The sequence below is a fragment of the Suillus clintonianus genome, assembly GCF_016758775.1.
Source record: "Suillus clintonianus strain FC179 chromosome Unknown DEU56scaffold_37, whole genome shotgun sequence".
In the NCBI taxonomy this organism is placed as follows: Eukaryota; Fungi; Basidiomycota; class Agaricomycetes; order Boletales; family Suillaceae; genus Suillus; species Suillus clintonianus.
Genome location: NW_024539261.1, coordinates 84,730 through 107,861, shown reverse-complemented (window position 1 = coordinate 107,861; position 23,132 = coordinate 84,730). Strand labels below are relative to the sequence as shown.

General features: G+C 48.8%; 7 protein-coding genes across 7 annotated transcripts; 4 read left to right on the top strand and 3 right to left on the bottom strand.

Annotated features, from left to right (window-relative positions):
* Window positions 1-103: 103 nt before the first annotated feature.
* DEU56DRAFT_737027 (Aldo keto reductase) lies at window positions 104-1,556 on the top strand (the record flags this gene model as incomplete). Its single annotated transcript, XM_041348560.1, has 9 exons — window positions 104-220; window positions 288-385; window positions 426-593; window positions 654-678; window positions 726-757; window positions 806-1,025; window positions 1,074-1,123; window positions 1,178-1,334; window positions 1,392-1,556. The coding sequence occupies 9 exons, from the start codon at window positions 104-106 to the stop codon at window positions 1,554-1,556; spliced, it is 1,032 nt and encodes a 343-aa protein (XP_041208244.1).
* Window positions 1,557-2,631: 1,075 nt separating this feature from the next.
* On the bottom strand, window positions 2,632-4,816 carry DEU56DRAFT_912889 (cytochrome P450; the record flags this gene model as incomplete). Its single annotated transcript, XM_041357462.1, has 14 exons — window positions 2,632-2,716; window positions 2,771-2,903; window positions 2,964-3,100; window positions 3,149-3,173; window positions 3,222-3,278; window positions 3,329-3,518; window positions 3,567-3,580; window positions 3,637-3,766; window positions 3,820-3,935; window positions 3,989-4,140; window positions 4,191-4,379; window positions 4,426-4,499; window positions 4,542-4,555; window positions 4,606-4,816. The coding sequence occupies 14 exons, from the start codon at window positions 4,814-4,816 to the stop codon at window positions 2,632-2,634; spliced, it is 1,527 nt and encodes a 508-aa protein (XP_041208243.1).
* A 4,241-nt stretch (window positions 4,817-9,057) lies between these two features.
* DEU56DRAFT_887439 (uncharacterized protein) lies at window positions 9,058-11,687 on the top strand (the record flags this gene model as incomplete). The annotated part of the gene is made up of 8 exons (XM_041356226.1): window positions 9,058-9,426; window positions 9,459-10,238; window positions 10,287-10,491; window positions 10,545-10,718; window positions 10,770-10,846; window positions 10,895-10,963; window positions 11,018-11,080; window positions 11,132-11,687. The coding sequence occupies 8 exons, from the start codon at window positions 9,058-9,060 to the stop codon at window positions 11,546-11,548; spliced, it is 2,154 nt and encodes a 717-aa protein (XP_041208242.1). The 3' UTR covers window positions 11,549-11,687.
* Window positions 11,688-12,003: 316 nt separating this feature from the next.
* On the bottom strand, window positions 12,004-16,158 carry DEU56DRAFT_912886 (WD40-repeat-containing domain protein; the record flags this gene model as incomplete). Its single annotated transcript, XM_041357461.1, has 21 exons — window positions 12,004-12,404; window positions 12,454-12,604; window positions 12,665-12,746; window positions 12,799-12,829; window positions 12,878-13,025; window positions 13,079-13,093; window positions 13,144-13,181; window positions 13,236-13,308; window positions 13,363-13,423; window positions 13,472-13,533; window positions 13,583-13,616; window positions 13,682-14,445; window positions 14,500-14,629; window positions 14,676-14,907; window positions 14,959-15,066; window positions 15,118-15,148; window positions 15,196-15,588; window positions 15,652-15,676; window positions 15,728-15,785; window positions 15,835-15,876; window positions 15,930-16,158. The coding sequence occupies 21 exons, from the start codon at window positions 16,156-16,158 to the stop codon at window positions 12,004-12,006; spliced, it is 3,108 nt and encodes a 1,035-aa protein (XP_041208241.1).
* A 1,048-nt stretch (window positions 16,159-17,206) lies between these two features.
* Window positions 17,207-20,351, top strand: DEU56DRAFT_737204 (HECT-like ubiquitin-conjugating enzyme-binding-domain-containing protein; the record flags this gene model as incomplete). The annotated part of the gene is made up of 7 exons (XM_041348570.1): window positions 17,207-18,169; window positions 18,225-18,566; window positions 18,631-19,285; window positions 19,632-19,770; window positions 19,825-19,942; window positions 19,994-20,133; window positions 20,186-20,351. 7 exons carry the CDS (start codon window positions 17,207-17,209, stop codon window positions 20,349-20,351), a joined length of 2,523 nt encoding a protein of 840 aa, XP_041208240.1.
* Window positions 20,352-20,809: 458 nt separating this feature from the next.
* Window positions 20,810-21,470, bottom strand: DEU56DRAFT_805097 (histone-fold-containing protein). The gene is made up of 3 exons (XM_041353270.1): window positions 21,187-21,470; window positions 20,885-21,134; window positions 20,810-20,832 (listed from the first exon to the last, which is right to left on the bottom strand). The coding sequence occupies exons 1-2, from the start codon at window positions 21,356-21,358 to the stop codon at window positions 20,947-20,949; spliced, it is 360 nt and encodes a 119-aa protein (XP_041208239.1). The 5' UTR covers window positions 21,359-21,470; the 3' UTR covers window positions 20,810-20,832; window positions 20,885-20,946.
* Window positions 21,471-21,654: 184 nt separating this feature from the next.
* DEU56DRAFT_912883 (histone-fold-containing protein) lies at window positions 21,655-22,254 on the top strand (the record flags this gene model as incomplete). The annotated part of the gene is made up of 4 exons (XM_041357460.1): window positions 21,655-21,841; window positions 21,894-21,998; window positions 22,055-22,179; window positions 22,231-22,254. 4 exons carry the CDS (start codon window positions 21,655-21,657, stop codon window positions 22,252-22,254), a joined length of 441 nt encoding a protein of 146 aa, XP_041208238.1.
* Window positions 22,255-23,132: the final 878 nt, after the last annotated feature.

Here is a 23,132-nt window from a genome sequence, read left to right as displayed (position 1 = left end):
GCTTCAGCTCCCGGGCTAGCAATACAGACCCTTTTATAATAGGTATAAATATAAAAACAATACTGCTTTCTCGTGAGCTCCGACATTTGCCAGCTAAGCAGCTATGATTCAGTATCCCACCCGCAAAATTGGAACCGATGATGTCTCTGCCATTGGTTTTGGTGCCATGGGACTCTCAGCATTTTACGGTCAGACTGGACTGGATGAAGAACGCCTCAAGGTGAATTCAAGTACTGCGGAGCACTCCGGGATATTTCTATATGCTTATAGCTAACTATCCCTTTGAGATGTTGGATAAAACATATGAGCTTGGCTGCACTTTCTGGGACACTGCTAATGTCTACGGGGACAATGAAGAGCTCATTGGTAAATGGTACGCCCCACCGTGCTGTTAGGCAAGAGCACTCCACAAACCACGAGACCAGGTTCAAGCTGAACCCCGAAAAGCGGAGCAAAATCTTTCTTGCCACAAAATTTGGTCATACTAAGTCTGGCCGAGGGATTGACGGGTCCCCCAAAAATGTCCACGAGTCATTTGCAGAATCGCAGAGGTTGCTTGGCGTTGATAAGGTCGAGCTTTACTACTTACACAGGTGCGAACGGCATGTCAGGATGATTATGCTCGAACCTCACTGGATATCATCCTCACGCAGACCTGATACCCAAACACCAATTGAAGTACGTGTCTGTCGGTGGAGTTTCGGTGTATATCTAAAGCCGGTCAGGAAACTGTCGGCGCCATGGCAGAACTTGTAAAGTAAGCCAACACCTCCTGTAATCTTGGCTCTAGTTTATTCCTGGAAAGACAGGGGAAAGTAAAGTACCTCGGATTGTCGGAATGCAGTGCGGACACGCTACGCCGGGCTCAGAAAGTGCACCCTATCGCTGCTGCCCAAGTGGAGTATTCACCCTTCACACTTGACATCGAGGATCCACAGCTTAACATCCTAAACACGGCCCGTGAGCTTGGAATCAAGATCATTGCCTATTCGCCTCTTGGGCGTGGTTTGATCACAGGACAGTATGTAAGTATCACGGACTAGCAGAACCATTTGACACTCACAGCATGAAAGACAAGCCCGGAGGATTTCGAATCTAATGACTACAGGCGGACAATTCCTAGGTATGCGTTGTGTCAGTGCCTTAGTGAGGACTCACGAGAACCACATGTTATTAGATACTCAAAGGAGAACTTCCCTAACATCTTAAAGCTCTCAGACAACCTGAAAAAAGTAGGCGAGCATTACAATGCGACTGCCGGACAAGTGGCTTTGGCGTGGCTTCTTGCTCAAGGTGACGACGTCATCCCCATTCCCGGTACAAAGAAGATCAAGGTTAGTGGCCGCATCACAGCGTACAATCTCGGGCGTTTATCGCTTTGACATGGACAGTATCTCGAAGAGAACCTCTGTGCTATCAAGGTGCCGTTGAGCCCTGAATCAGTCCAGGAAGTCCGAATGATTGCAGAGAAGGCGGATTGGGTGATAGGGGATCGCTATCCTCCAGCATCTATGAAGACGCTGTATGCAGAGACCCCACTTCCAAAGAGCACCTGAACTCCACCATAGACTCGATAGTTGTAGCTGTACATGTCTGATGCAGCATGTATGAAACTGTCGGACGGTGCTAAATCATAACAGTGCGTACATTGATTCAATATGATTGGGCCTACACTCATCAATTGTAACACCTGCTTGTTCGAGTCAATCCTGAGATTGCTGAAGCTACGAGCTCGTGGCCGTAGCCATGGGCATTGCAGTGAAACACGAAGGGTGAGGCATAGAATGGCCTGAAGAGCTGTACTAGTCTCCGCTACAAAGTGGACTTGAAGAGAACATCACGATATTTGCAAATTGCATTGGGTAAATATAGCACAATAGTAAGTATACGCACGAAGGTACTTGACTTGGGAAAACGACCAAGGGACCTAATGAATGCCGCTCCAAAGCGATAAATCAACCAGCGTGTCGCAAGCAACGATGATATCATACCTCCAGCTGGAGCGTCCCTCCTACAATTCCTCAGCCCCAATAACCTAGCATCACCTCCAAAATGCTTGTTATCTCACCAGCTTCCTAAATGGCCGCAGTCAAAGGCAAACAAACAACACATTGGGGGGGAGGTTAATCTTCGCGATGGTGCGAACGATCCGAGACGTCAATAACAAGACGCTCGGACGCGAGATTAACCTCGAGTATGAGGCAGCAAATAATGATTCTCAAATCAAATGAAACAAGTGTGTGAGTGGCCAGCAATGAAGGGAAAGACAAAGAGCGGACAGGAGACGTTGACTGACGAAAGGCCACTCGCTTAGTAACTAAACTGCACAGAGTGGATGGCAGTCTGAGCGTTGGCTGATTATGACATAGCTGACATATCGTTTTTGGGCGATCTGACAGTTAGCTCCTGAAGGGACGTCTTTCGGCATGGGTTTGGGATTGGCACTGGGGAAGAATTCGACATAGAGACGCGATATTTGATGTACCCTACTGGAAAAAAAACGTCAGTTTCAAATACAAGTACACAGAATGCGCGAATTGGGCCCGCAAAAAGACTATGTAAGTTGACTAGTTGGCAGTCACCCCAAGTCGGAACATACAGGAGGACGATAGGTCTGTCATCACATACATATTACGCTTTTGTTCGTAAAACATCCACAAGTCCTGAATGGACATGAGAACGTGGCGAAATACTACACGGGAAGGTCGTAACGGCACTACAGTGGTGGAACTATCAGTAGCGAATGCAATGACACAAGAAAACCAAGTACCGAGTGAGTCCTGTCAGAAATTGGGGGGTGAAGTCGATCACGTTGCCTTGGTCATCTCTGGCGGAAGAAAAGTCCACCGTGGCCAACATGGTCACAATGGCGGACCACAGAGAGGCATCGCCAGCATATCGGCCTGATCAAATAATGTATTGGCTCATCACAGGCTACACAGCAATAAAATAGTTGAACCCACCTGGACATCCACGCCGGCCTAAGCCAAAAACGTATTCCGCAGGGTCATCATCAGTCAAAACACCATTGACGTCCAAGAATCTCTCTGGTATAAAGCTAGATGCTTCGGGGTACCGCTTTTCATCCCGTGAAATGCCCCTGCAATATAACATCAGCATCTCGACAGCTGAGGAGAATCAGTCTGACCATATGTTGTATAAAACAGTCGCCCCTGACGTGATGTTATCAGTGATTTGTTGATTAGATGAAAAGAGCAGACCTTTTGGAATGAAGAAACCATCGTATATGTCATCACTCGATGTAGCATGCGGTATGCCTATAAGATCATTGTCAGTAAAGACGAGATAATTCGGCGGAGAAGAATACCAAGGGGTGCAACAGGATGCCATCGGAAAGTCTCCCGCAGAACTGATTCGACATATGGTAGTGATACTCTGTCCTCGAAAGTAGGTAAGCGATCTCTTCCTGTCACTGAGTCGATCTCCGCCTGTGCCCGTCTCTGAACATCTGGATATAATACCATGGCGAGAGCAAAAACCATCAAGATCGACGTAGTCTGTGACAAGGATGAGCAGGAGACAACATGAATTGGACATTAGCTGACCGACTCATATGAACCTGCATAGATATTTTTCAAAGAACGGCATGATGCCCCGTGTCAAAAATTGACGAACCAATGATAGCAGTAGTAGCTGCTTTCTTCAAGGAGCTCTCAAACAATGGTCCGGATGCCTGATCTTGCTTCTCCATTCGTTGAAGATTTTCTGTCACCATAGAACACTTGCCAAGAACCGAGTTTTCGGCCTTGGCATGCACGGAATCAATGGCTAATGTCTTTAAAAACAAAATATGCCCACCATATGTTGCTGTGTATATCGAAATGACGTCTCCATCATTTCAGTCATGCGATTAGTCGAAATTTGAGCATCACGTTTGATCGAGGATCCCCAGCACCAGTCAGGTAACCTCAGCACTGCATGAGGACACGGGATGTCAAGTCTTTCTCATCAATGAGAACGAGCTTACAAAAAGGGAAGAGTTTAAGCAAGATTGCTCTCTCTGGGGTTATCACCTTGAGTCCAATTTCTACTGCCTTTTCCATAATTCGAATCAGAGGATCATCACGAGCACTGGGTTGGTAGTCATATACCACCGACATCGCAACAGAGGACGAAAATCTGTGAACAGCGTTAACAATCGTTCGGTATTTACGAACACATTGGCTGACGTTACGAAGTGAGTATGATAATGTTGAGAGTCATCAATTAGATTGACGATCATCTCACGAGCCCGTCTCATCTGCATCGGGCGAAACTTGAGTGCAGAGTCAGGACGAAAGGTTTGGTGGAAGAGTCGTCGGCAAAGACGCCATTCATCGCCATAAGGTGCGAATGCAAAGACAACCGACCAACCAAATCTGGCTGCACTTCAGAATAATTGAATTGAATGATAGGAAAACGCACGGCTCCACTGTTGCTATGGTTGGTCGATCAGAGTAGATTCGAGAACGCTTATCCAGTAAGGCTTCTGCAACACGCTGAGAATTGATCACTACGACTTCCTAGCCGAGAAGTCGCACGAAAACCACATCTCCTGATACAATGATTTGCACCATATATACACCATACTATCTGTTCACGTACCATAAGTAGCGCGCCATTCCGTATAAGTCAACCAAGGTTCCTTTGTGTCAAGAGACAAAATGTTCCCTAACAGTGAGAGCGGCACTGGTCCAGGAGGGAGGGAAGGTTTGTTTTGTTTGTTCTCGATAAACCGCTTGAGTGCTGTGATGACAACAAGGGACACGGGTAAGACGGCGAGGATAGTAAGGCGACCATCAACTGAAGGAAACATGGTTAGAAGAACTTAGAACAATGCGTGGGTAGGTGTCCTACGCATGAAACGGACCTTATAACTTCACGAAGAGCCGATTATCATTATCTATCTCGCTTTGAGAATTGGAACAAGACTGAAGAGGTGAGAAATTCTACAAACGGAAGAATCAATCAAATGCGACACATAATGAAAACGTAAGATCTTACTGTAACTTAATTCCATCAAAGGAGGGAGTAGTGTCACAGGCGAGAAGATGGAGGTGAAGCCCATAGAAGGATTCAGCCGTCTTCCAACGGATTGACGATGTGTGGGGAACACGATTAGGTCGAAGTAGCGGATGGTTTATGATGACTATGTAAGAGGATGTGAGATTTCTTGGGACGAGTTGGACACAGCTTGAAACCAAGCCATTCACCTTGCATCTTTGGACACCCTGCATGAACACGCACAGGCACGACTGCAATGCTAACTTGTCTTCCATCCTACAGCAATAGGGATTACGGAGTGGCAGATGATTCTTGGGCGCTTCAACTGCACAGCCCATGCTATATATAAGCTGTGAAGCGCATGACAAACGTACCAATACGCGATGAACTCAACTCTGACTTGACCGAAACGCTCATTATCTCCTACTGTCCGCCCGTTGCTGTTGTCCTCGGTAAGTGATGAATTTGGAATTTTGTGGGTGAATGCTGAGACGACGCTGCACTCGGTAGTTGGAATTCTGGAATGTCTTCACCAACCACTGAAAAGAAAGAGATATCAGCAATAACGCCTCGCCAGAAATTTGAAGGACACACCAATTTCGTCCGCGGAGCCATACACCTACTTGACAGACAGCGGATCATTACTTGTTCAAATGATGGCTCGCTGCGGGTATGGAACTTGGAGAGCGGGAAACAAATAGGAGAAGACTGGCAGGACGGAGATAGTGAAGTGATCAGTATGGCGTTGTCTCCGGATGGGAAGAAAGTGGTTAGCGGGAGTGTTGACGGTGGAGTCACTGGAGTGAGGTTATGGGACATCGAGACAGGCAAGGTGATCGCAAGATGGACGGGGCACACAGATACAGTGTCTTCTGTCTGTTGGAGTCGAGATGGTCAGCAAGTACTGAGCGGATCTTCTGATGGGACAGCGAGGCAGTGGGATGTGGAGAGCGGAGAGACAATCCTGGAACCCGCGCCAATCAACACAGGACATCTACAAGTGTTCACAGCCATCTATTCGCCAGACACCACCATGATTGCAACTGGTGGACGTGATAAGCCATTGGATGAACGTAATCAAGAGTCCTCGATTAAAATCTGGGATGCCAAGACAGGCGAGCTTGTCGCAACTCTCAAAGGACACGCCAATTGGGTGTCGTGCCTGGCTTGGACCGGGAATGGAAAAACGCTCATCTCCGGGTCCCGTGATCACTCAATTCGGACATGGAATACTACAAAAACATGGACGCAGATCGCGGTTCTCGATGCGCACACTGCCGATGTCTGGGGCATTGCAATATCTCCAAATGGCCGCATCCTCGCAAGCGCATCGGGCGACGAGACAGCGCGATTGTGGAACCTCGACAGCGGCCAGCCCATCAGTTCTCCACTCCTGCATCTATATCATGCTTTCTGCGTATCTTTTTCCGCGGATGGAAAACTACTAACAACTGGCTGCTGGGACAAGAACGCGTACTCATGGGATGTTGCTACCATTCTCAAAGAAGCTGGCCTCGACGAGCTTCTGTTGGATCCAAAGGTGAGTCGACAGGCATTCATTACATTCTCATCACTGAACGCGCTCTGTCAGGCCAACAGGATGGCACTCCCTGTACGTAACACCTTCGTAAAAGATCTCATTGCGTTCAAACATATAAACTCTAGGACCTTCTCGATGTGCAGAAGGTAAGATGGCGTCCACTCAGGCTTTGTTTTAGCGAATGCTCACTTTGGTGATACATAGGCCATCGCACTCGAGCCTTCGTCTCATGTCGGATATCAATCGAAGCATACAGCGCTTCATGGCACGCAACGCTACAATGAAACAATTGAGCCCTTCCAAACGATGCTAGCGAGGTTGGACAGTGCTCATGATTTGCAAACACAAAGTAAGCCCTAAGTAACATGCGCGTCCAGCTACTCAACTCGTCCCTCAGAGCTGCGCGGGAAGTACGTCAGTCACTCAAAAGCAGAAGATCTCATTCGAAGGTCCATCGACGTTCAACCCTACACTGCCCCACTTCGTCTACTCCACACTACTACGGGGCTCTTATGTGATCGAGTGGCGCAGATAAGCGCCTTCAAAACAAGCTCAGAATACAACGAGCTTCTGTTATCGATCATGACGCATACAGACCTCCCAATGGGGCGCATTGCAGACGCGGTGGCAACGTACTTCCGTTACGTCATGTTATCCCACAGATGGGGAGAGAACGAGCCACTGCTACACGATATCCAGGATAAGGTCGTGTACAAGTTAAATACAGCTGACGGTCTCGTGAAACTGCAGTCATTTTGCACAATAGCTCGTGACGCGGGATATCACTGGGCGTGGGTTGATTCATGTTGCATCGACCAGAACAACAACGTCGAGCTCCAAAAATCGCTCAACTCCATGTTTGCCTGGTATCGCCATTCATCGCTCACGGTCGTCTACCTGTCGGATGTTCCACCTTCGTCCAAGTCTGGTGCACTGGCCAAGAGCGCTTGGAACACCCGAGGATGGACTGTCCCAGAATTCCTTGCTCCTACCGTCATTCGCTTCTACCAACAGGATTGGACTCCATATCTCGACGATCACTCCCCCAACCACAAGGAGTCTGTCGACATCATGCATGAGTTGGAGGATGCAACGGGCATAGATGCACGCGCCCTTGTTTCCTTCCAGCCGGGGATGAGAGATTCCCGAGAGAAACTCCAATGGGCGTCTACGCGCGTCACCACTGTGCCGGAGGACATTGCGTACTCCCTTTTTGGCATCTTCGACATCCAACTTCCCATCCTTTACGGCGAGAATAAGCAAAACGCGCTCGGTCGGCTCCTACAGGAGATCATAGCTCGCTCAGGCGATATCACTGCTTTAGATTGGGTGGGACAACCATCCGAGTTCAATAGTTGTCTTCCGGCCGATATTTCCTCATATGAAGCTCCACCATGCGTCCTTCCGTCTTTGTCTGAGGGCGAGCTTGAGACAGCGGTCTCCTCGCTACGACAAACAGTCGCTGTGGATTTAGCCTTGAGGCTTTATGACAAGATTGACACTATGAGTGCCCCTCGCTGCGCGCACTGCAGACTTCATCTGCCTTGCATGACCTTCCGAGTCACAGAAGTCAGACGGAGGTCGGGTCCACCCCACGAGACCTTTTTTGTGTATGCAGTCAAGGCAGACGGCCTTGATGACCTGCTGATCACCACCGAAGTGAAGCTGATGCAATTCTGGCGGGAAAGGCCCACTCGACAGACGTTCTTGCTCGTCCGTCCGTGGGACCGTCGTCTCCTCGAGCTGCCTGACTTTGCAGACGATGCGGAAAGCTTGGGAGATTGGCCTCAGTCCGAGTTTCCTCTAGGTGACTCTGACGAGTCCGCCGGCGATTTGCCTGGAGAAGAGGAGCTTGTTGATTCGGAATCTCACTCACAAGCATTGCGATTGATCGCTCGCCTCGGACAGCCGTTTGGCGCATTTTTGCTCGCGCAGCAGCGCGGCGGAGAATACAAGAGGATCGCGTCAGATCACGATATCACTGCACAGGTCAAAGCTGTGACATCTGTTCACAGCATGATGGATATCAGAACACTTGAAATATTGTAGCTGTGTCTTTTTTTTGAAGACTCGGATGATATCTTTAAGCAATCTTGACGATACATAACGATATCATACACACACACACAGATACCCTGTAATTTGATTTGTAGCAAACGTTGGAGACCAAGTAATTAATCACACTGTCCTTCCCCGCAGTCGTGCTCGACACCCTCGCCATCACCAATTCACTCCACCTTTTCGTGACGCCCTACTACGATCCAGAGGAGCAAACAGGAGACCTCGGGAGTTTTCGAAGTGAGGAGAAAATAAGGGCCTGCAATAAGAAATAAACAGAAAGTCATGGGACACTCTGAAGGTCCGCCTTAGCTATCGGCGTCGATGTCGAGTCCTAGACCTCATCAACGTCATAGGCCAACTGCACTGAAGCCTTCCAATGGAATGATATATATATATATAATTACGCGTGTTTGACTCGGAGCCATTCCGGAATTCCAAAAGATACGAAGACGATGGCGACAATACCTACCAACCCAACCTCATCTACAATATTGGGCGCCGATATACGCCCACGTTCTGACGCTGGAATAAACTCTTCCAGTGCATGGACAGAGCATTTGGATCGCTATTCATTATCAGATGACGAGCCTGAGCCAACAGGTGAACTGCAGCCAATTGAAGAGACCGCCGAAGCAGCGCGTGCGCTCTATGACTTTGAAGGAAAGGTCGAATTCGGGGAACTGACGGTCGAGGCTGGAGATGAATTGAATATCTTGAAGGAAGAAGCCGGTGATGGCTGGAGTTTGGTGAGAATGAGCTCTGGTGAAGTAGGGTTGCTACCTCAGGCATATTACACGGCGAGTACCGATCGCTCGATGCTCGTAGTCTTACCTGGCTGATCTTGTCCATGAAGTGCACGACTAGTTTTCTTTCTGCACCGCTAGCCGTTCACGGGAGGAAGGAACCGTCTACCAGTACGATCACCCCACAAGCACCTCTCCAGGAACAGTCAGCGCCGCTTTATATCATCCCTCAGGATATTGGTGAATGGACAATCCCTCTCTCAAGTTTCCAGCAAAGCCTTCTCCGAGGCAAGAGTTTGAATCGGTTCTCTGGGTTCGTGACGAGTGGCGCAGAAGAGTGGGTTCTCAAGGGCTATGCCGATCCAGCTGCTTCAAGTTCATCCTCTTCACACCAGCGGATCTCTACGGAAGACTCCATCAACGAAGATAACAGGCTCAGTAGACTTGGGTTTGGGGAAGCAGACAGGCACTATGTTGACGCTGGTCCTACATGGCAAGAGAAAGTTCCGAAGTTCCGAGTATTGGTTCACTCACCTTCGAAACGCACGTCGGGCCTTTCAGGAGCATATACCGTGTATAGTGTCACTTCACTTTTTTCTCCGACTACGGATGAATCTTATGATCCATACATCCCACCGATCTCTCCTACCCGCATAACAGTCCAACGGCGGTTTTCCCACTTCGTCATGTTACACACTTCGCTGACTAGACGTCTTCCTGGAATCGCGCTCTCACCACTTCCTGCGAAACAGTATGCTGGGCGGTTCAGCGCTGATTTTGTTGAGGCTCGTAGAGGCGAACTTGAGAGATATATTGGGTGCATTGTGAGGCACCCTATTGCACGATATGCTGAAGTCGTCACGTCTTTTCTCGGTTGCGAAAGTGACGTGGTGAGCGTAAATGATGCAATTCTTTTCACATTCTGACCCATGTCCAAGGAATGGAATCGGCTTATGCCCCAATTACTTTCAATGCCTGCTGCTGGGCCATCATTCTTTGCACATGTTTTTCATCCCGCATTTAACGTGGACGTGGATGATGCCACAGAAGCGACCGATCGCTTCAGTCGTCACACCCTTGCAGTGGGCAAGGGCACACAGAACTTGAGAAATATTTTTGGTCGCATTCGTGAAGCGAGACTGGGTGAGTACGGGCACGTCAGTTGTGCCGAACCAACATCGTGACGTGCTTCCCAGAGATGTCGAAAGCCGAACGATTGTTGTCGTATTCATTGTTGTCCTTGATTACGTCGATACCTCTGTCTTCTGCTCCCCTGATCGGGATCAACGAGGGTGCTGAGGACACGCCTACACAAAGAAACGGCCTCTTGAACGAAGAAGGAGCTTGGTGTTGGCGTGAAGGCTGTCAAGGTGCTCACGTGAATTCCTAGGGTTCATGATTAACTAAGACATGACTTGAAGATTGTCTGAAGCTCACAAAAGCGATGCAAAAAACATCTGATGCTCTGCAGATTGCCGCAGACCTGTATGACGATCATGTCGGTATCATGTTCTTTACGCAATATTTATACTGATCACAGACAAAGGCGCGGCGCACCCAGCTTGCGACTCATGAAGCACTCAAGAGAGTTGCTCATCCCTACCAATCGTATGAGGTAAGTATCTTATTTTGTTCAATCACCAGCTTCGCTCTGAGTGTGATTATTCAGGGAATCATTGAAACCCACCAATCTACGGTCTCGAGATATAAAGATGCACTCAAAATGGGAAAGGTCAGACACTCGCAATTTTTGCGGAACACAATGACTTGATGATATGCCCAGTCGAACGATGAGATGGCCGCACGCTGCGAAACCGTCTTGAATACTACGATGGCCGAGATGGACACATACCACGACCAAAGAGTGGAGGACTTCAGCACAATAACCAAGGAGCACCTCGATGGAGAAATAAACTTTTACGAGCAGGTCCTGCACAGGTTGAAAGCGGCGCGAAGCACCTTCGACGCTCCGCGTTTTGACGAGCTGAGCAGGTCGCCGCGCCAACCTTCAAGATACGAACGGGATTTAGAAGCCCCGAAGCTAAATCCTCCACCATTGCCACAGCCCTGCCCTCATGTCTATGACTCAGCGCCTATGAGACCAGTGAATGCGGCAATACAGGAGGGAATCGGAACGCTACTGGGAAAGTCCCAGCCTGTTAGGAGTGGGAGTCTTTTGGGGAGAATGTGGGCTGAATAAATTACCTGGTGCGATGTCAAAGCTGTTACTTATTACAATTACTGACAGCTACAGTCAACTTGCAAATTGGTCGAGCAGTGTGTTTTGAACATTTTGCATATTATTACACGGAATGATATATAATGTGAAGTCCCCCCGGCATATCAAGTGTCGTCAATTTTGGGGTCATAAACAATCAGACATAAAGGAATGACTTGCTGTACTCCTTCCAAGTATGAGATATATATCAAGTTTGGGAGCAAGGGAAGGGTACTCGACTGCACGCTGGCTGAGCGGACGATGGGTGCAGTCACCTATGTGCAAGAAGCCGTAGGAAAACATTAAAAATCAACCTTGAAACTCTAATGATCTCCAATGATCTACAATGTCCTAAACCCGGAAATGCGCAATGAATGGCTGTCTTCCTTCTATTGGCTCTGCTACAGGAGGCTAAATGTGTATGTAGATGGATATGTTTATTGTCCACGGGTATGCGCAAAGGTAACAAATCTGTCTCGCTGGCCGCTGTCTTCCACAGGTGTGAGCGTTAATGGCTCTGAGGTATATTCGCCCAATTGCATGCCTGCACTATTCATCCGAACACCGGTATCGACAGGTGAAGGTGAGCAAGGGGTAAGAGAGTGCGGTGTAGATTGCGCAGTCACTGGAAAAAGACGACGAGTAGACTCGGATGGGCGATAGTCATTTGCCGTTGTCCATAATCGGACCGCACCATCGTGGCTTCCCGTAGCAAACATGAAAGGGTTGTCCGAAGCATGGTTCCATGCGATACAAGTCAGGTCTCCACCTAGGGCTTGGGCACGGACATGATGAAGAAGCACGGCTGTATCGCGGTCCCAGATATATATATCACCAGCTGCTTAATACTTCAGTTATAGGGTGGAGGGAAATTGGAAATAGCGTACCCTTGCCAGCACAAAGCACAAGCTGATCATCCTTGCCCCCGAAATAGCTCGGTCCCGCAAAGTCAACTGGCACCTTGGGCATATAAGTATGACGCAAAGTCAGTCGCGCCTGATCCTTGACCATTTCTAACTTCCACAGCTGGGGAAACGCCTGGATGTATCCATGAGAGAAACTAAACAAAGTAGCTGAATTGGCGATACATCGACAGACCTTGTTTTCATAAGATACCAGAGCCACTTGTCCATTCTTAGCAAGCGTTATATCCCGAACATCGTTGAGCACCGGCGTCTGGCTGCCACAAGGCGTCAATACCCGCCTTACAAGCATCATGCTGAAGGTCTCACTTTTCGATAACCTTCGTCTCGACATTATAAACTAATATAAGTAATGAGTCAGATCCCACGAAAGGCGACAGGCACCCACCTAAAAGCTGCTTTTCTACCCGGGACTTGCTAGGATGCAATCCTTTGGGAGAATATAGGATCGGCCCGACACCCAGCAACCGCTGTAGATCGGGAGTGATGGCCACATCATGAATGAACACCCGATTGAAGTGATACGTGTCGAGGACCTGAGAAACGGGAGATTTCAGTGGCATTCCAAAATTGACCTTGGAGCACACACATTGCCATTAAGATCCTGTCAAGATGCGTTAGCATGTCATGAATAAGAGCGCGATAACTACTCACCAATTTGACCACTTCGCTACCCTCAACAGATAGAAATGCTGCGCAAGATAAGTTGTTGGCACCACATCCACTGGAGCCAATTGAGACCTCACCTTCCCCTCCAGGGAACCATGCAATTGACTGGACATGATGTTGACGTTCAATGGTCTTTCGACACACTCCATCCTGCAAATAACACATAATTCAGCACAGAACTGCTCTTCTTCTCGCTCAACCAACCTCCGTCCAAATTTTGATCGCTCGATTGAGCCGCGTAAGGAGAAGCACACCAGCCGGGGACCTTACCAACACGTCAGCAAGCCATGAACACTAACCAACAATAGCGTACCAAGCAACTTGACCAACAAAGCCAGAAGCATGGGCAAGCACGCGATGGGGCACACAAGGTTCCTGCAGAAATGTTATTGCCACGTGTCGAACAACCACTAGTAACACACACCCCGACGCGAAATATGATAGACGTCCGATCCCAGCTATAAATAAAAAATATCGTCAATGTTATCAATGTATACACACTCCTCAGCCTGGAAGGTCCTACCTTGAAGTCGCTAAAAACTTCCCATTAGGTGAGAACTGTAAATGCCTGACGAGTGCTGAATGCGCAGGTAAATCTTGCGTTGCCTCCAAGCTCTTGAGCTTCGGTATGAGAGAAGCGACTTTAGATCCTCTAAATGTCGGGGTGGCACCCATCTCTGACTTTCCTCTCGATACATCTGTGAACACCGACGAGGTCGTTCGTTTCCGCGCAGGAGAAGAAAATGGGCTGCTGGGAGAAGATGTTGCAGACTGGAGCATCATGACGGACCGAATTGCACTTGTCAAACGATCTCGAGGTGTAATCGGAGAGCTTGGCATGTCACTGGAGGTGGTGGTTGGCAATTCCAAGGTAGGATGTGAAGATGCCTCGGCACTCAAATGCGAGTGGGAGTCCGTGGATTGTCGGACAGGCGATAGCGGAGAAAGGGTTTCGGGAGGGCGTGACACAGTGTGAGCATATTCGCCTTGCTCTAATGCGGTTGGTGTAATTGTCCCCATCGACGACACCCGCCTAAATCTGTGTCCTGCTACCTCGACACCTTTTTGCACATACCGAGAGCCCCAGCCAAAGCATTTGCTGACGGTCGAGACAAGACGCAGTGCCATGAAGTGTCGCAGAGCGTCTTTCAGGACGTCAGAAAGCCACTTCGACCCGCGATGATGCACAAATGTCCATCTCTCAGAGGCGAACCAGGCTGAAACCGCTGCTAGGCCAAATGAGGTGAATGCAGTAAAAACTGTTGTGATTGTAGAGGTAACTTTGCCCTGTTGTGCATCGCGAGTAAAAAGAAATACTAAAAATGGCCCAGAGGAACCCACCTGGTTCGTAGAATACGTGAACAGTACAAGTCCGGCCGAAAAACAAGCCACAGACATCACCAAAAATACTAGAGGTGATCGTTTAATCCATATCAGTACCCACCACGGTACACGATCACCAGGTGATCGACTATCCACATCAGCTGGGACCCGCATTAAGTCCAAGAGGCACTTACTACATCGCTTGTTTCCAAGAAAGCCCAAGCAAACTATTAACAGCAGCAGCGATGCTGAATACAAGCGAGGAGAACCAGAACGCATTAACTCCGTCGGAGAGCATATCTCCAGTTTGAGAATACGAGAATTGCAGCGTAGTCGCAGTGACGGCGGAGAAGAACGTGGCCACAGTGGAGAGAGTTAAAAGATTTGCTGCACCGTGCTTCTGTGCGAATCGAATGGTCGGAACACCTTGGATAAAATCAGAGTGATGTCGCCTGGTTAGACCACGGGATAACGCACCGACTTCGATGAACATAGATAACGTCCCGGTAATGCTGTCGATGTGCTCCCCCATTTCAGCCGTAAGGTCATGGACATAGCGCTGCACAGCAGGATATTTGAATTGTCCTGAAATAAGATAGTTAGAATCACGGCCATTGAGTCCTGGGAGAGCCTCACCTCTGTAATCTTGTAAACAACATGCCCAGTACTGCTGAGAATTAACCAAGCACTGGTAAAGAATGTGTGGATTTGTACCTTCAAATCGCCCTCAAATGACTTTATCGAAGTGTTAACAGCCTCGTCGGTGAACTCCGGAAATTCATTCAGGCATTTCAAAAAGGTCATGAGAACAGTAGCGAAGCTCTCGAACTGTTCTGGGAGGCTCTCAAGATCAAGGCTGTCTTCTGTGTTTGCTGGAATACGCCCTGGCATGCTCTTTCGCCGTCGAGCTTTGCGTTTTCTGTCCATCAGATTGGGATTAACCAAAAATTCACGCTGCTGACGGGAGACCTTGCGAGGGAAAAGATCAGCCGCGTTGTCCCGGAAAAGGAAGAGAATTTGCGCAAGACGTTCGCGGAGCCGAAACGCGGAGGACAGAATTCCGACGGAACTACCAAGCTGTCGTGCAGCATTGCCAAAATTTCTGAGCTGTCATTGAGAACACCGCGTCAGCCAAATCAGCCGCAAAGCGTGTTGTTGAACAGCAGTGACCTCTTTGTCAAGACTATTGATCCTCCTGCAAGCAAGTTTAATAATCATATATTTGCAGCGTTGATGATGAACGAACTTCTGAAATTTGTTAAATGCCTCTGCTCCTGCAACCTGTAGTTGCTCGTCAACAGTCGCTAATCTGACGTTCAACCAACTGTGCAGCTGTCAGACGATCCTACTCACGGACATCTCTGTCATCCTCAAAGCTTGGATTCTGGTCAAAGTCTGAGTTGAGTGGTCGATGAGCAGCCTAGGATTGTAAAGCAAGGAAAGCTGACCTTCACCAAGAGATTCGGCCTGGCTGAGCTCGTTTAAAGCATTTAAGAGATTGAACAACGTCTGCCTCCGTTTGGTATCTAATCTCGGAGAATCGACGCGGGGTTGATTGACTGTCTCTCCGAGGAGACCACCTGTGTGGTCTTTGAACTGGTTAGCTGCAGGTGCGGGACCGGTAGCTGGGAGAAGGTACACAGGTTCGGCCACGTTTTGTGTGCAAAATAGAAACATTAAATCATACCGCGATACATGTTCTCTGTTATATCTGCGGCTGTGGCAGCTGTGCAAGTGACCGTTAAAGATAGTTCCAGCTATGAAACTTTCGGTAGGACGTGGTTCAAGTTCTTAAAGGAGTTCTGGTGGTGCTGCGTGGAGATTGTGAAGGGTATAAAGAGCACGCGAGAAGTAATAATGCTCTATTGAAAGCCTCGGCTGTCACGAAAGGATTTGTGACTTTCGCTTCCTGCGTCCCGAATTACTCGAATCAAGCGCTCGCCGCATCATAATTTGTTCTGTAAGACACTGCCATGAGGCATTAAGTTAATAGACCTGAGACACTGCAATGAGATGATATAACTGACGGAATACCGTACTATTAAGCTTACTGGTGCAGTTCCCAACAGATTCTCAACTCCCTTTTCACTGCTTGCCCGCTATCGCCAACGGCGAGCTCAAGAGCTGTCGGCAAAACGTGCAACAAACGTGGTTGACGTTCTTCCATCATTCCCGTGTGTGCTGCCGTGCTGCCGAACCGTGGCACCCTGGACCTTGACCACGTGTTGTCAATTGCCTCCAACTATTTTAGCCAAAACCCTAGAAATCGCAGAAACGGTCCGAGAACGCTGTTCATGGCGACTCTCGTTCGTACACAAGTCGTGCAGCCCGCTGAGCAGGATGAAAGCCTTCGAACGTCCGTTCCGAAACCATTTCCGAGTGCAGAAGAAAGAGAGCAACTACTTCAGGAAGCACTTTTAGAAGAACTTGCTGAGGAGCAAGTAGAGTATGAAGCCTGTGCCAATGGGCGCGTATCGCAAAGCACGCTGCGATCAGCAGCAGCAGCGCTACATAACGTAAATCACATTGCACCAGAAAGACTGCTCGTGAGTGATGGGTCTTAATGATGTGTCTCCAAATGCTTAGCCCAATTTTGCAGACAGTTATCATACCATCAATCACTGCCGTGCAGAATTCGTGTCTTATGACACTCAACAACTTGTTATCCGTCCCCACAAGATGGCAGCCAATTGTCCCAGACAGGCGCCACTCAATGCCAGCCTCTATGCACCGTGAGCAGGCGCCGCAATCATACTCAGCACTTGAGACGCTTGTGTTAAATCTCAGAAATCATGACGGTGGGGAGATATCACACAAAGTCCAGGATGACCATACAACTCTCCTAGAAGAACTCAGGGATCGAGTCGATGCTCTAGCGCCTTCGATGAACCGACAGGATGCACATTTTGCGCAAGTCATAGTGTCGCTCCTTTTGGACTTGGACCAGTTGCCTGCGGTTTCTCCTCCTTTGGATTCAGCCCCTCAGGCATCTTCTTCCGCTTCTCCTGGCCTTATCGATCGACATCCCGCTGAACTCATAAGTACCCTCAAAAAGCAACTTGGCGATCTACAGTTGGAACGGAAGGCAGGGGCAAGCATTATCTCCCCGCAATCCCCAGTACAGACTGTACAAACCGCGCTGCTTTGGTCCAAGATCGACCGCAAACTAGAAACAGTAACAGCACTTTGTAAAGATCGCGCCGATTCCCACCGTCCCTCCCCCCTAGATCACCTCCCCCCTCAATATGACCACGTAGACCACGACTTCGAGACACCCCCGGAATATGACGCTGAGTATCAATCATCTTCCGAGAAGGCTGGCATGCATCCACCAAGGTCGATACCATCTCCCAGCATCTCCAACGAGAAACTGCGCATGGATTTTGATGCTGTGACGCTGGCAATCGAGCGTCTGTACCTCGTTGCACCCCAGCTACACAACCAACGAGTGGAGTTGAAGAGCTCCAAGCTCGCCCAAATGGAGCGCGCACGACTTGAAGGTCCTAAAGTCCAGCCTTCCATAGCTAAGGGGAAGCAGAAAGCTCATGATCGGGATATGCGCGACCTTGACCACATGCTTGAGCTCCTCGGGAAAGCATCAGACCGCAAGTTGACTGATCAATCGGTTATCATGGATAGCAGACGGATGATCAGGCTCAGGGAAGCAAAACAGCTGTACGAGGATCAGGTGATTCCAGCCCACTTTGGCCAGAGATTATTACTTACCAAAGAGAACTTTTTAGCGAGGCGCATTCGTCGATCATCTTGTCCAACGTTCGGGAGCTGGGAGATTACATGATCAAGATGCCATCTTGCAACCCAAAGTCAAAGCACTGGATGAGCTTGTCACGCTCCCGGAGTTCATCCGCGAAACAATGTCGAGTATCCCTCACGGGTCACATCATCAAACGATGTCCTCTTCTGGAGATGTACCTGATGACAAGCCGGTCCCAGACATTTCAACAACAGGCCACAAGAAGTCACGCAGTCGAAGTATATCTGCCCCACAATGGTTGCGCCCTGCAGCGGAACTTAGCCGACGGCTGTCTAAGAGCTCCAGCAGACCGGGCTCGTCCCATGGACAGGTCCAATCTGGAACAGAACAGCAAGGTGAGCACTGGGAGATCATCGTCAACACAACCTAATCAGAGCTGTGCAGGGGGCATCGCACTCGATGTTTCCTATGTCGCCGAATATCACGAGACCTTGAAACATGTCCTGGTCTTCGTGACAGTTTCGGGCATTCCTGTTGACACAGAACTGCAGGCTGAAGTGTTGCCAACTTCGTCCAGTGGGACAGAAGGCGACTGGCTGGTGATTAGAAGCTCTTGGGCCTCCTCGCCTCCACTAAGCCTGCCTGTCCGAGTCGCTCCAGGGAAGAAGGATGTCCAAATTCGTCAAGGACACTACGAGCTCAAAATTGGGATTGCGAATTCGCAGGCTGCGAGGTCTTCTTCACCCGATGAACCTACCCCATTGATGTCTGCTGAGCAACTCGTATCGTTGAAGCCGACATCCTGGTCCTGCATATCCTGCTCTCTCCCCCTCGTCCACATCCCAAAGTTGATAAAATACCGCGACCTCCCATCAGAACATTGGGAAGAACTTGTCGATTCCTGGATGTGCCATGCAGACCAAACACTACATAATCACGTCGCAAAACATGGCCGCGGGTTCTGGCCGGAGGAGAGCGAAGCTCTGGTTGGATGTGGCTACATCCTCTTCCAGCAATCGGCAATTGTATCCAATAATCTCTCCTGCACCGAGCAGCCTCTGGTGAATATGCATTTTCTATCGAACTCGTGTTATTGTAGGACGATCAAGAAGGCCGACGTTGGGCTTCCACCAGCGGCCGCTAGTCGATCGTCGGTGCTCTGCTTTGATGCCTTGGAAGCCCCTGCAGGTTTCTTCGCACCATCAAGTGGGGCATGCGCCGTGAGACTGTGGCAAGTTTCACTTTCGGTTGATACAAAGCGTCCAAGATTGAACGTGAGGCAACTCGCGAGTCACCCTTTCAAACAACTCTCTTCACTGAGGACCATGTGATGGGAGCTACGCTCGAGTGAACAATTTAATCCTGTTTCTTCTTCTTCTTTCTTTTCACTTCCCTGTTAATTTTGATGGTTAACTGATTTCTCCTCTTCAGCAAGGTGAAGAGTCGTGGCTGGCACGATGTATATGTGGTGCAATGATTGGTCGGCGGCACGAACGACACAATCCAGATGGCACAGCTTCAGTGATGTACCGTTTATTCAAGTATGCGGTACGGCCAATCAGTCAAATAGCGGAGTTCGTGGTCGCACAGTTTACCTATATTAGCACTATGTGCTGACTGCCTTGCAGACTTCCTCGATTCCCGATGTCTGCATTCATCATGCAAGACATGCTCGAGCATGTATCTGCTCATGCAACGTACCGCTTTGTTATCTCGGATGAAGAGGAGGAGCGGCCGCGACTTCTGGTTCGTGTCATCTTTAACTACATTGTTTAGATTTCTTACACTCCGCGTAAGATATGGCTGTTCAAGCCGAAGATACGTGTCTCGTATATGCTCACTACGCCATACTTTCTTCCGAAGCAGGGCTCCATCGATGCGTCAAAGGTATTGTACAGGATTCTGGGGCCATCGTCGTCGACGATAGATTTGAAAGAGTGCGTGATCTCCGATGAACATTACTTTGTCTCTCTGACATCCCGCACATAGCCTACTGGCTCGATACCCTGGGTTCCCTCAAGCGGAGCACCTCTTCTATCCGATCGACGTTTGTCGCAAGCTCGCGGGACTCTTGACGGAGAGCACACATTCGTATCCAGAGAACATAAAGACAATGACAGGCTTGGATGTTGGCTGGTTGAATCGTGGATCGTGATAGGTGGATGTTACATTTTCTTTTTTTTTGCACCAATTTGAGTGGTGTTTATTGAACCCTCCGTCAGAAGGACTATTTCTTACATTACCATAATTCACAAGCTAGATAACATCTACATTGTACCGCTATGCAATCTTGTGCAATGCTGTCACGCAACTGACATAGCACTTGGAACAAGTTGGGAAGTGTTTCGTCCAAAACTTCGCCGACACGCTTCGAAGCTGGCATTTGAATCTTTCTTGCAGTACTCAGGCATTCGTTGGGGGCAATAGAGACAAGGTCGTACGCAAAGTGATGCTTTGTATTCTCTGCGTATGGTGCAAAACATGAAGCACGTTGAGAAGTACGTCCTACAGATTAAGTATACTAAGTAAATATGCACAGTGGTGATACACAATGAGGCATGCGAAACTGGAATACACGAGGTGAATCAGACCTCTTGGCTGTCAAGACTTTGTTTCTTGCTCTTTGCAGGAAGGAGCTATACGAGAGCATTTAGAAGGATTAATCAGCCAGCAGAGGAAACAACGTACTGCAGGGTTGATGTAAGGTACGACACCGCCCTCAGAGATGATCACATCTCCAAGCAGTTTACTCAACCTGAGAACGAAGTAAGCCAAGACTGCGACGAATAAGCCAATATAGGGACGCACTCTTCATCGTTACGAATAGCTAGTTGAAGGTGACGAGGATTGATACGGCGTTTCTTGTTGTCACGAGCTGCATTTCCAGCCAACTCCAGGATTTCAGCCGACAAGTACTCCAGTACGGCAGCGAGGTATACTGCAAAATACGAATTAATTTCAATGCGAGGCTAGTAAACTTGGCAACCTACCGGGAGCACCAGACCCAATGCGCTTGCTAACGTTGGCTCTCCTCAACATACGGTGGATACGGCTGACGGGGAACTGGAGACCAGCTCTAGTGGACCGCGACGTGGACTTGGTGTCCTCGCTCTTGACCTTGCCGCCAACCTTACCCTTACCGCTTGACTTTGCAGAAGGCATAATGAAGAGTGTGTGGTGGTAGAAGAGGGAAAGTACAAAGTTGGGATGGGTTTCAGGTAATTAGACGATTCACCTTAGGGACGCTGTATTTATAGTCCCGAGTCTAGACGCGTGCCACAATCAACAAAGACGCGTCGTAGCCAAATAAGTGTAAAGTCACGTGAAGCTATATATAGGAGGTGTTGGGGATTTCTTTCGCGACTCTTCAACGTTGTAACCGCCATCCCTCTCGCACCACTGCGACCGCCATTATCACCTTCCCTCTCACATAATCTACTTGTCAGCAGACCACTGTTATGGCACCTAAACCCGCATCAACTGGTGGTAAAGCCCCGGCCGCGGCTAAGGCCCCTGTCAAAACCACTGAGGGTGCTAAAGCTGCGAAGAAGACCTCTAAGACTGCTACAGCCCCAGCTACTGGAGAGGAAAAGAAGAAGCGGAAAAAAGTCCGCAAGGAGACTTACTCTTCTTACATCTACAAGGGTAACGCGTCATGCTCCGTCTGAAAGCTCTCCGTCTGACGCGTTTTCCAAAGTGCTCAAGCAGGTACACGCAGACACTGGCATATCTAATAAAGCTATGGCCATCTTGAATTCGTTTGTCAATGATATTTTCGAGCGCATTGCCACGGAAGCTTCGAGTATGTAGCCTTCATTTTGTTTTGATCATTCAATCTCATTCAACCGTACATTACAGAGCTCGCTACATATTCCAAGAAATCAACAATTTCATCCCGCGAAATACAGACGGCGGTCCGTCTCATACTTCCCGGAGAGCTTGCCAAGCATGCCATTTCTGAGGGTACGAAGTCTGTGACGAAGGTGAATTTACATCAGTCTTTGTTCAACAGCGGTTATTAACAGTTGAGGCAGTTCTCGAGCTCTGGCGGCAAGTGAAGAACCCTCCTTTGTCATCACCTGTATCGTTAGGCGTTGTATTATTTTTATAATTATCTTATTGGGATCTAGTGTTATTTTCGGTCTTTTTGAGCGATGGCTGCCTCAGAAAATATTGGTTGTAACTTCGGGTCGGAAAGTGAGGACGCTCATTTGTATGTTGAACATTAACATTTTGAGTACCTGTCATTAATATTTAGGTACTCCTGAACCTCGCACTCTGATCGTAGTGCTCAGCATTAACCGCGCTGCGGATACGACTGACTAGGCCAAATACGTCTGGGCCCATCTTAGATGATCTTAAAGTACATTCCGCTTGTCTCAGTGCAGCGCGTGCAAAGTTCAAACGTCATCCAGAATCCATGCTTCCTAAAGCGCCCAAGTAAGGTTTACCACGTCGTTTTTCCTATTCATCCGACAATTTGCCAACCCCCCTCTGGCAAGAGTCGATCGCTCGAAGGGACTTACCTATGGACTCCAGACCTGAACTTCCTTTCCATTTACGGTATTTGGGGGCCTTCAAGCACATCTATGAAATACCCTTCTTACCATCTTTGACACTACGAAATCGAAAGTGCGATTCAGACATGTCAAGGGCGGCCGCACTCGAGGTATCAATCCATTGGAGTCGTGCTCATCGTGGGAATGTGTGAGCGGAGTGGGCCGCCTGGTGTCAAGTGCTGAGCTGCTGTTTGCTGGATGGCTCTCGTGACCGTCATCGCATCTGGTCCATCCCATCAAACATCTCCCTCCCGCTCTTCATCCACTTTTTACGCTCCTTATCATAGTCCTTTTTCACAGACCTTTGCTATCGTATCGTATTCTGTGACAGCCGAGGCACGAGGCTGTCACAGAAATTAGTCTATGCGTGAGTTTAG

What these genes read in the sequence shown, in the direction of transcription:
- DEU56DRAFT_805097 (XM_041353270.1), bottom strand. Translation starts at nt 21,358, where the DNA reads ATGCCTTCTGCAAAGTCAAGCGGTAAGGGTAAGGTTGGCGGCAAGGTC. An exon ending in CATTGGGTCTGGTGCTCCCG is followed by an intron (nt 21,135 to 21,186) that starts GTAGGTTGCCAA and finishes CGTATTTTGCAG; the next exon opens with TATACCTCGCTGCCGTACTG.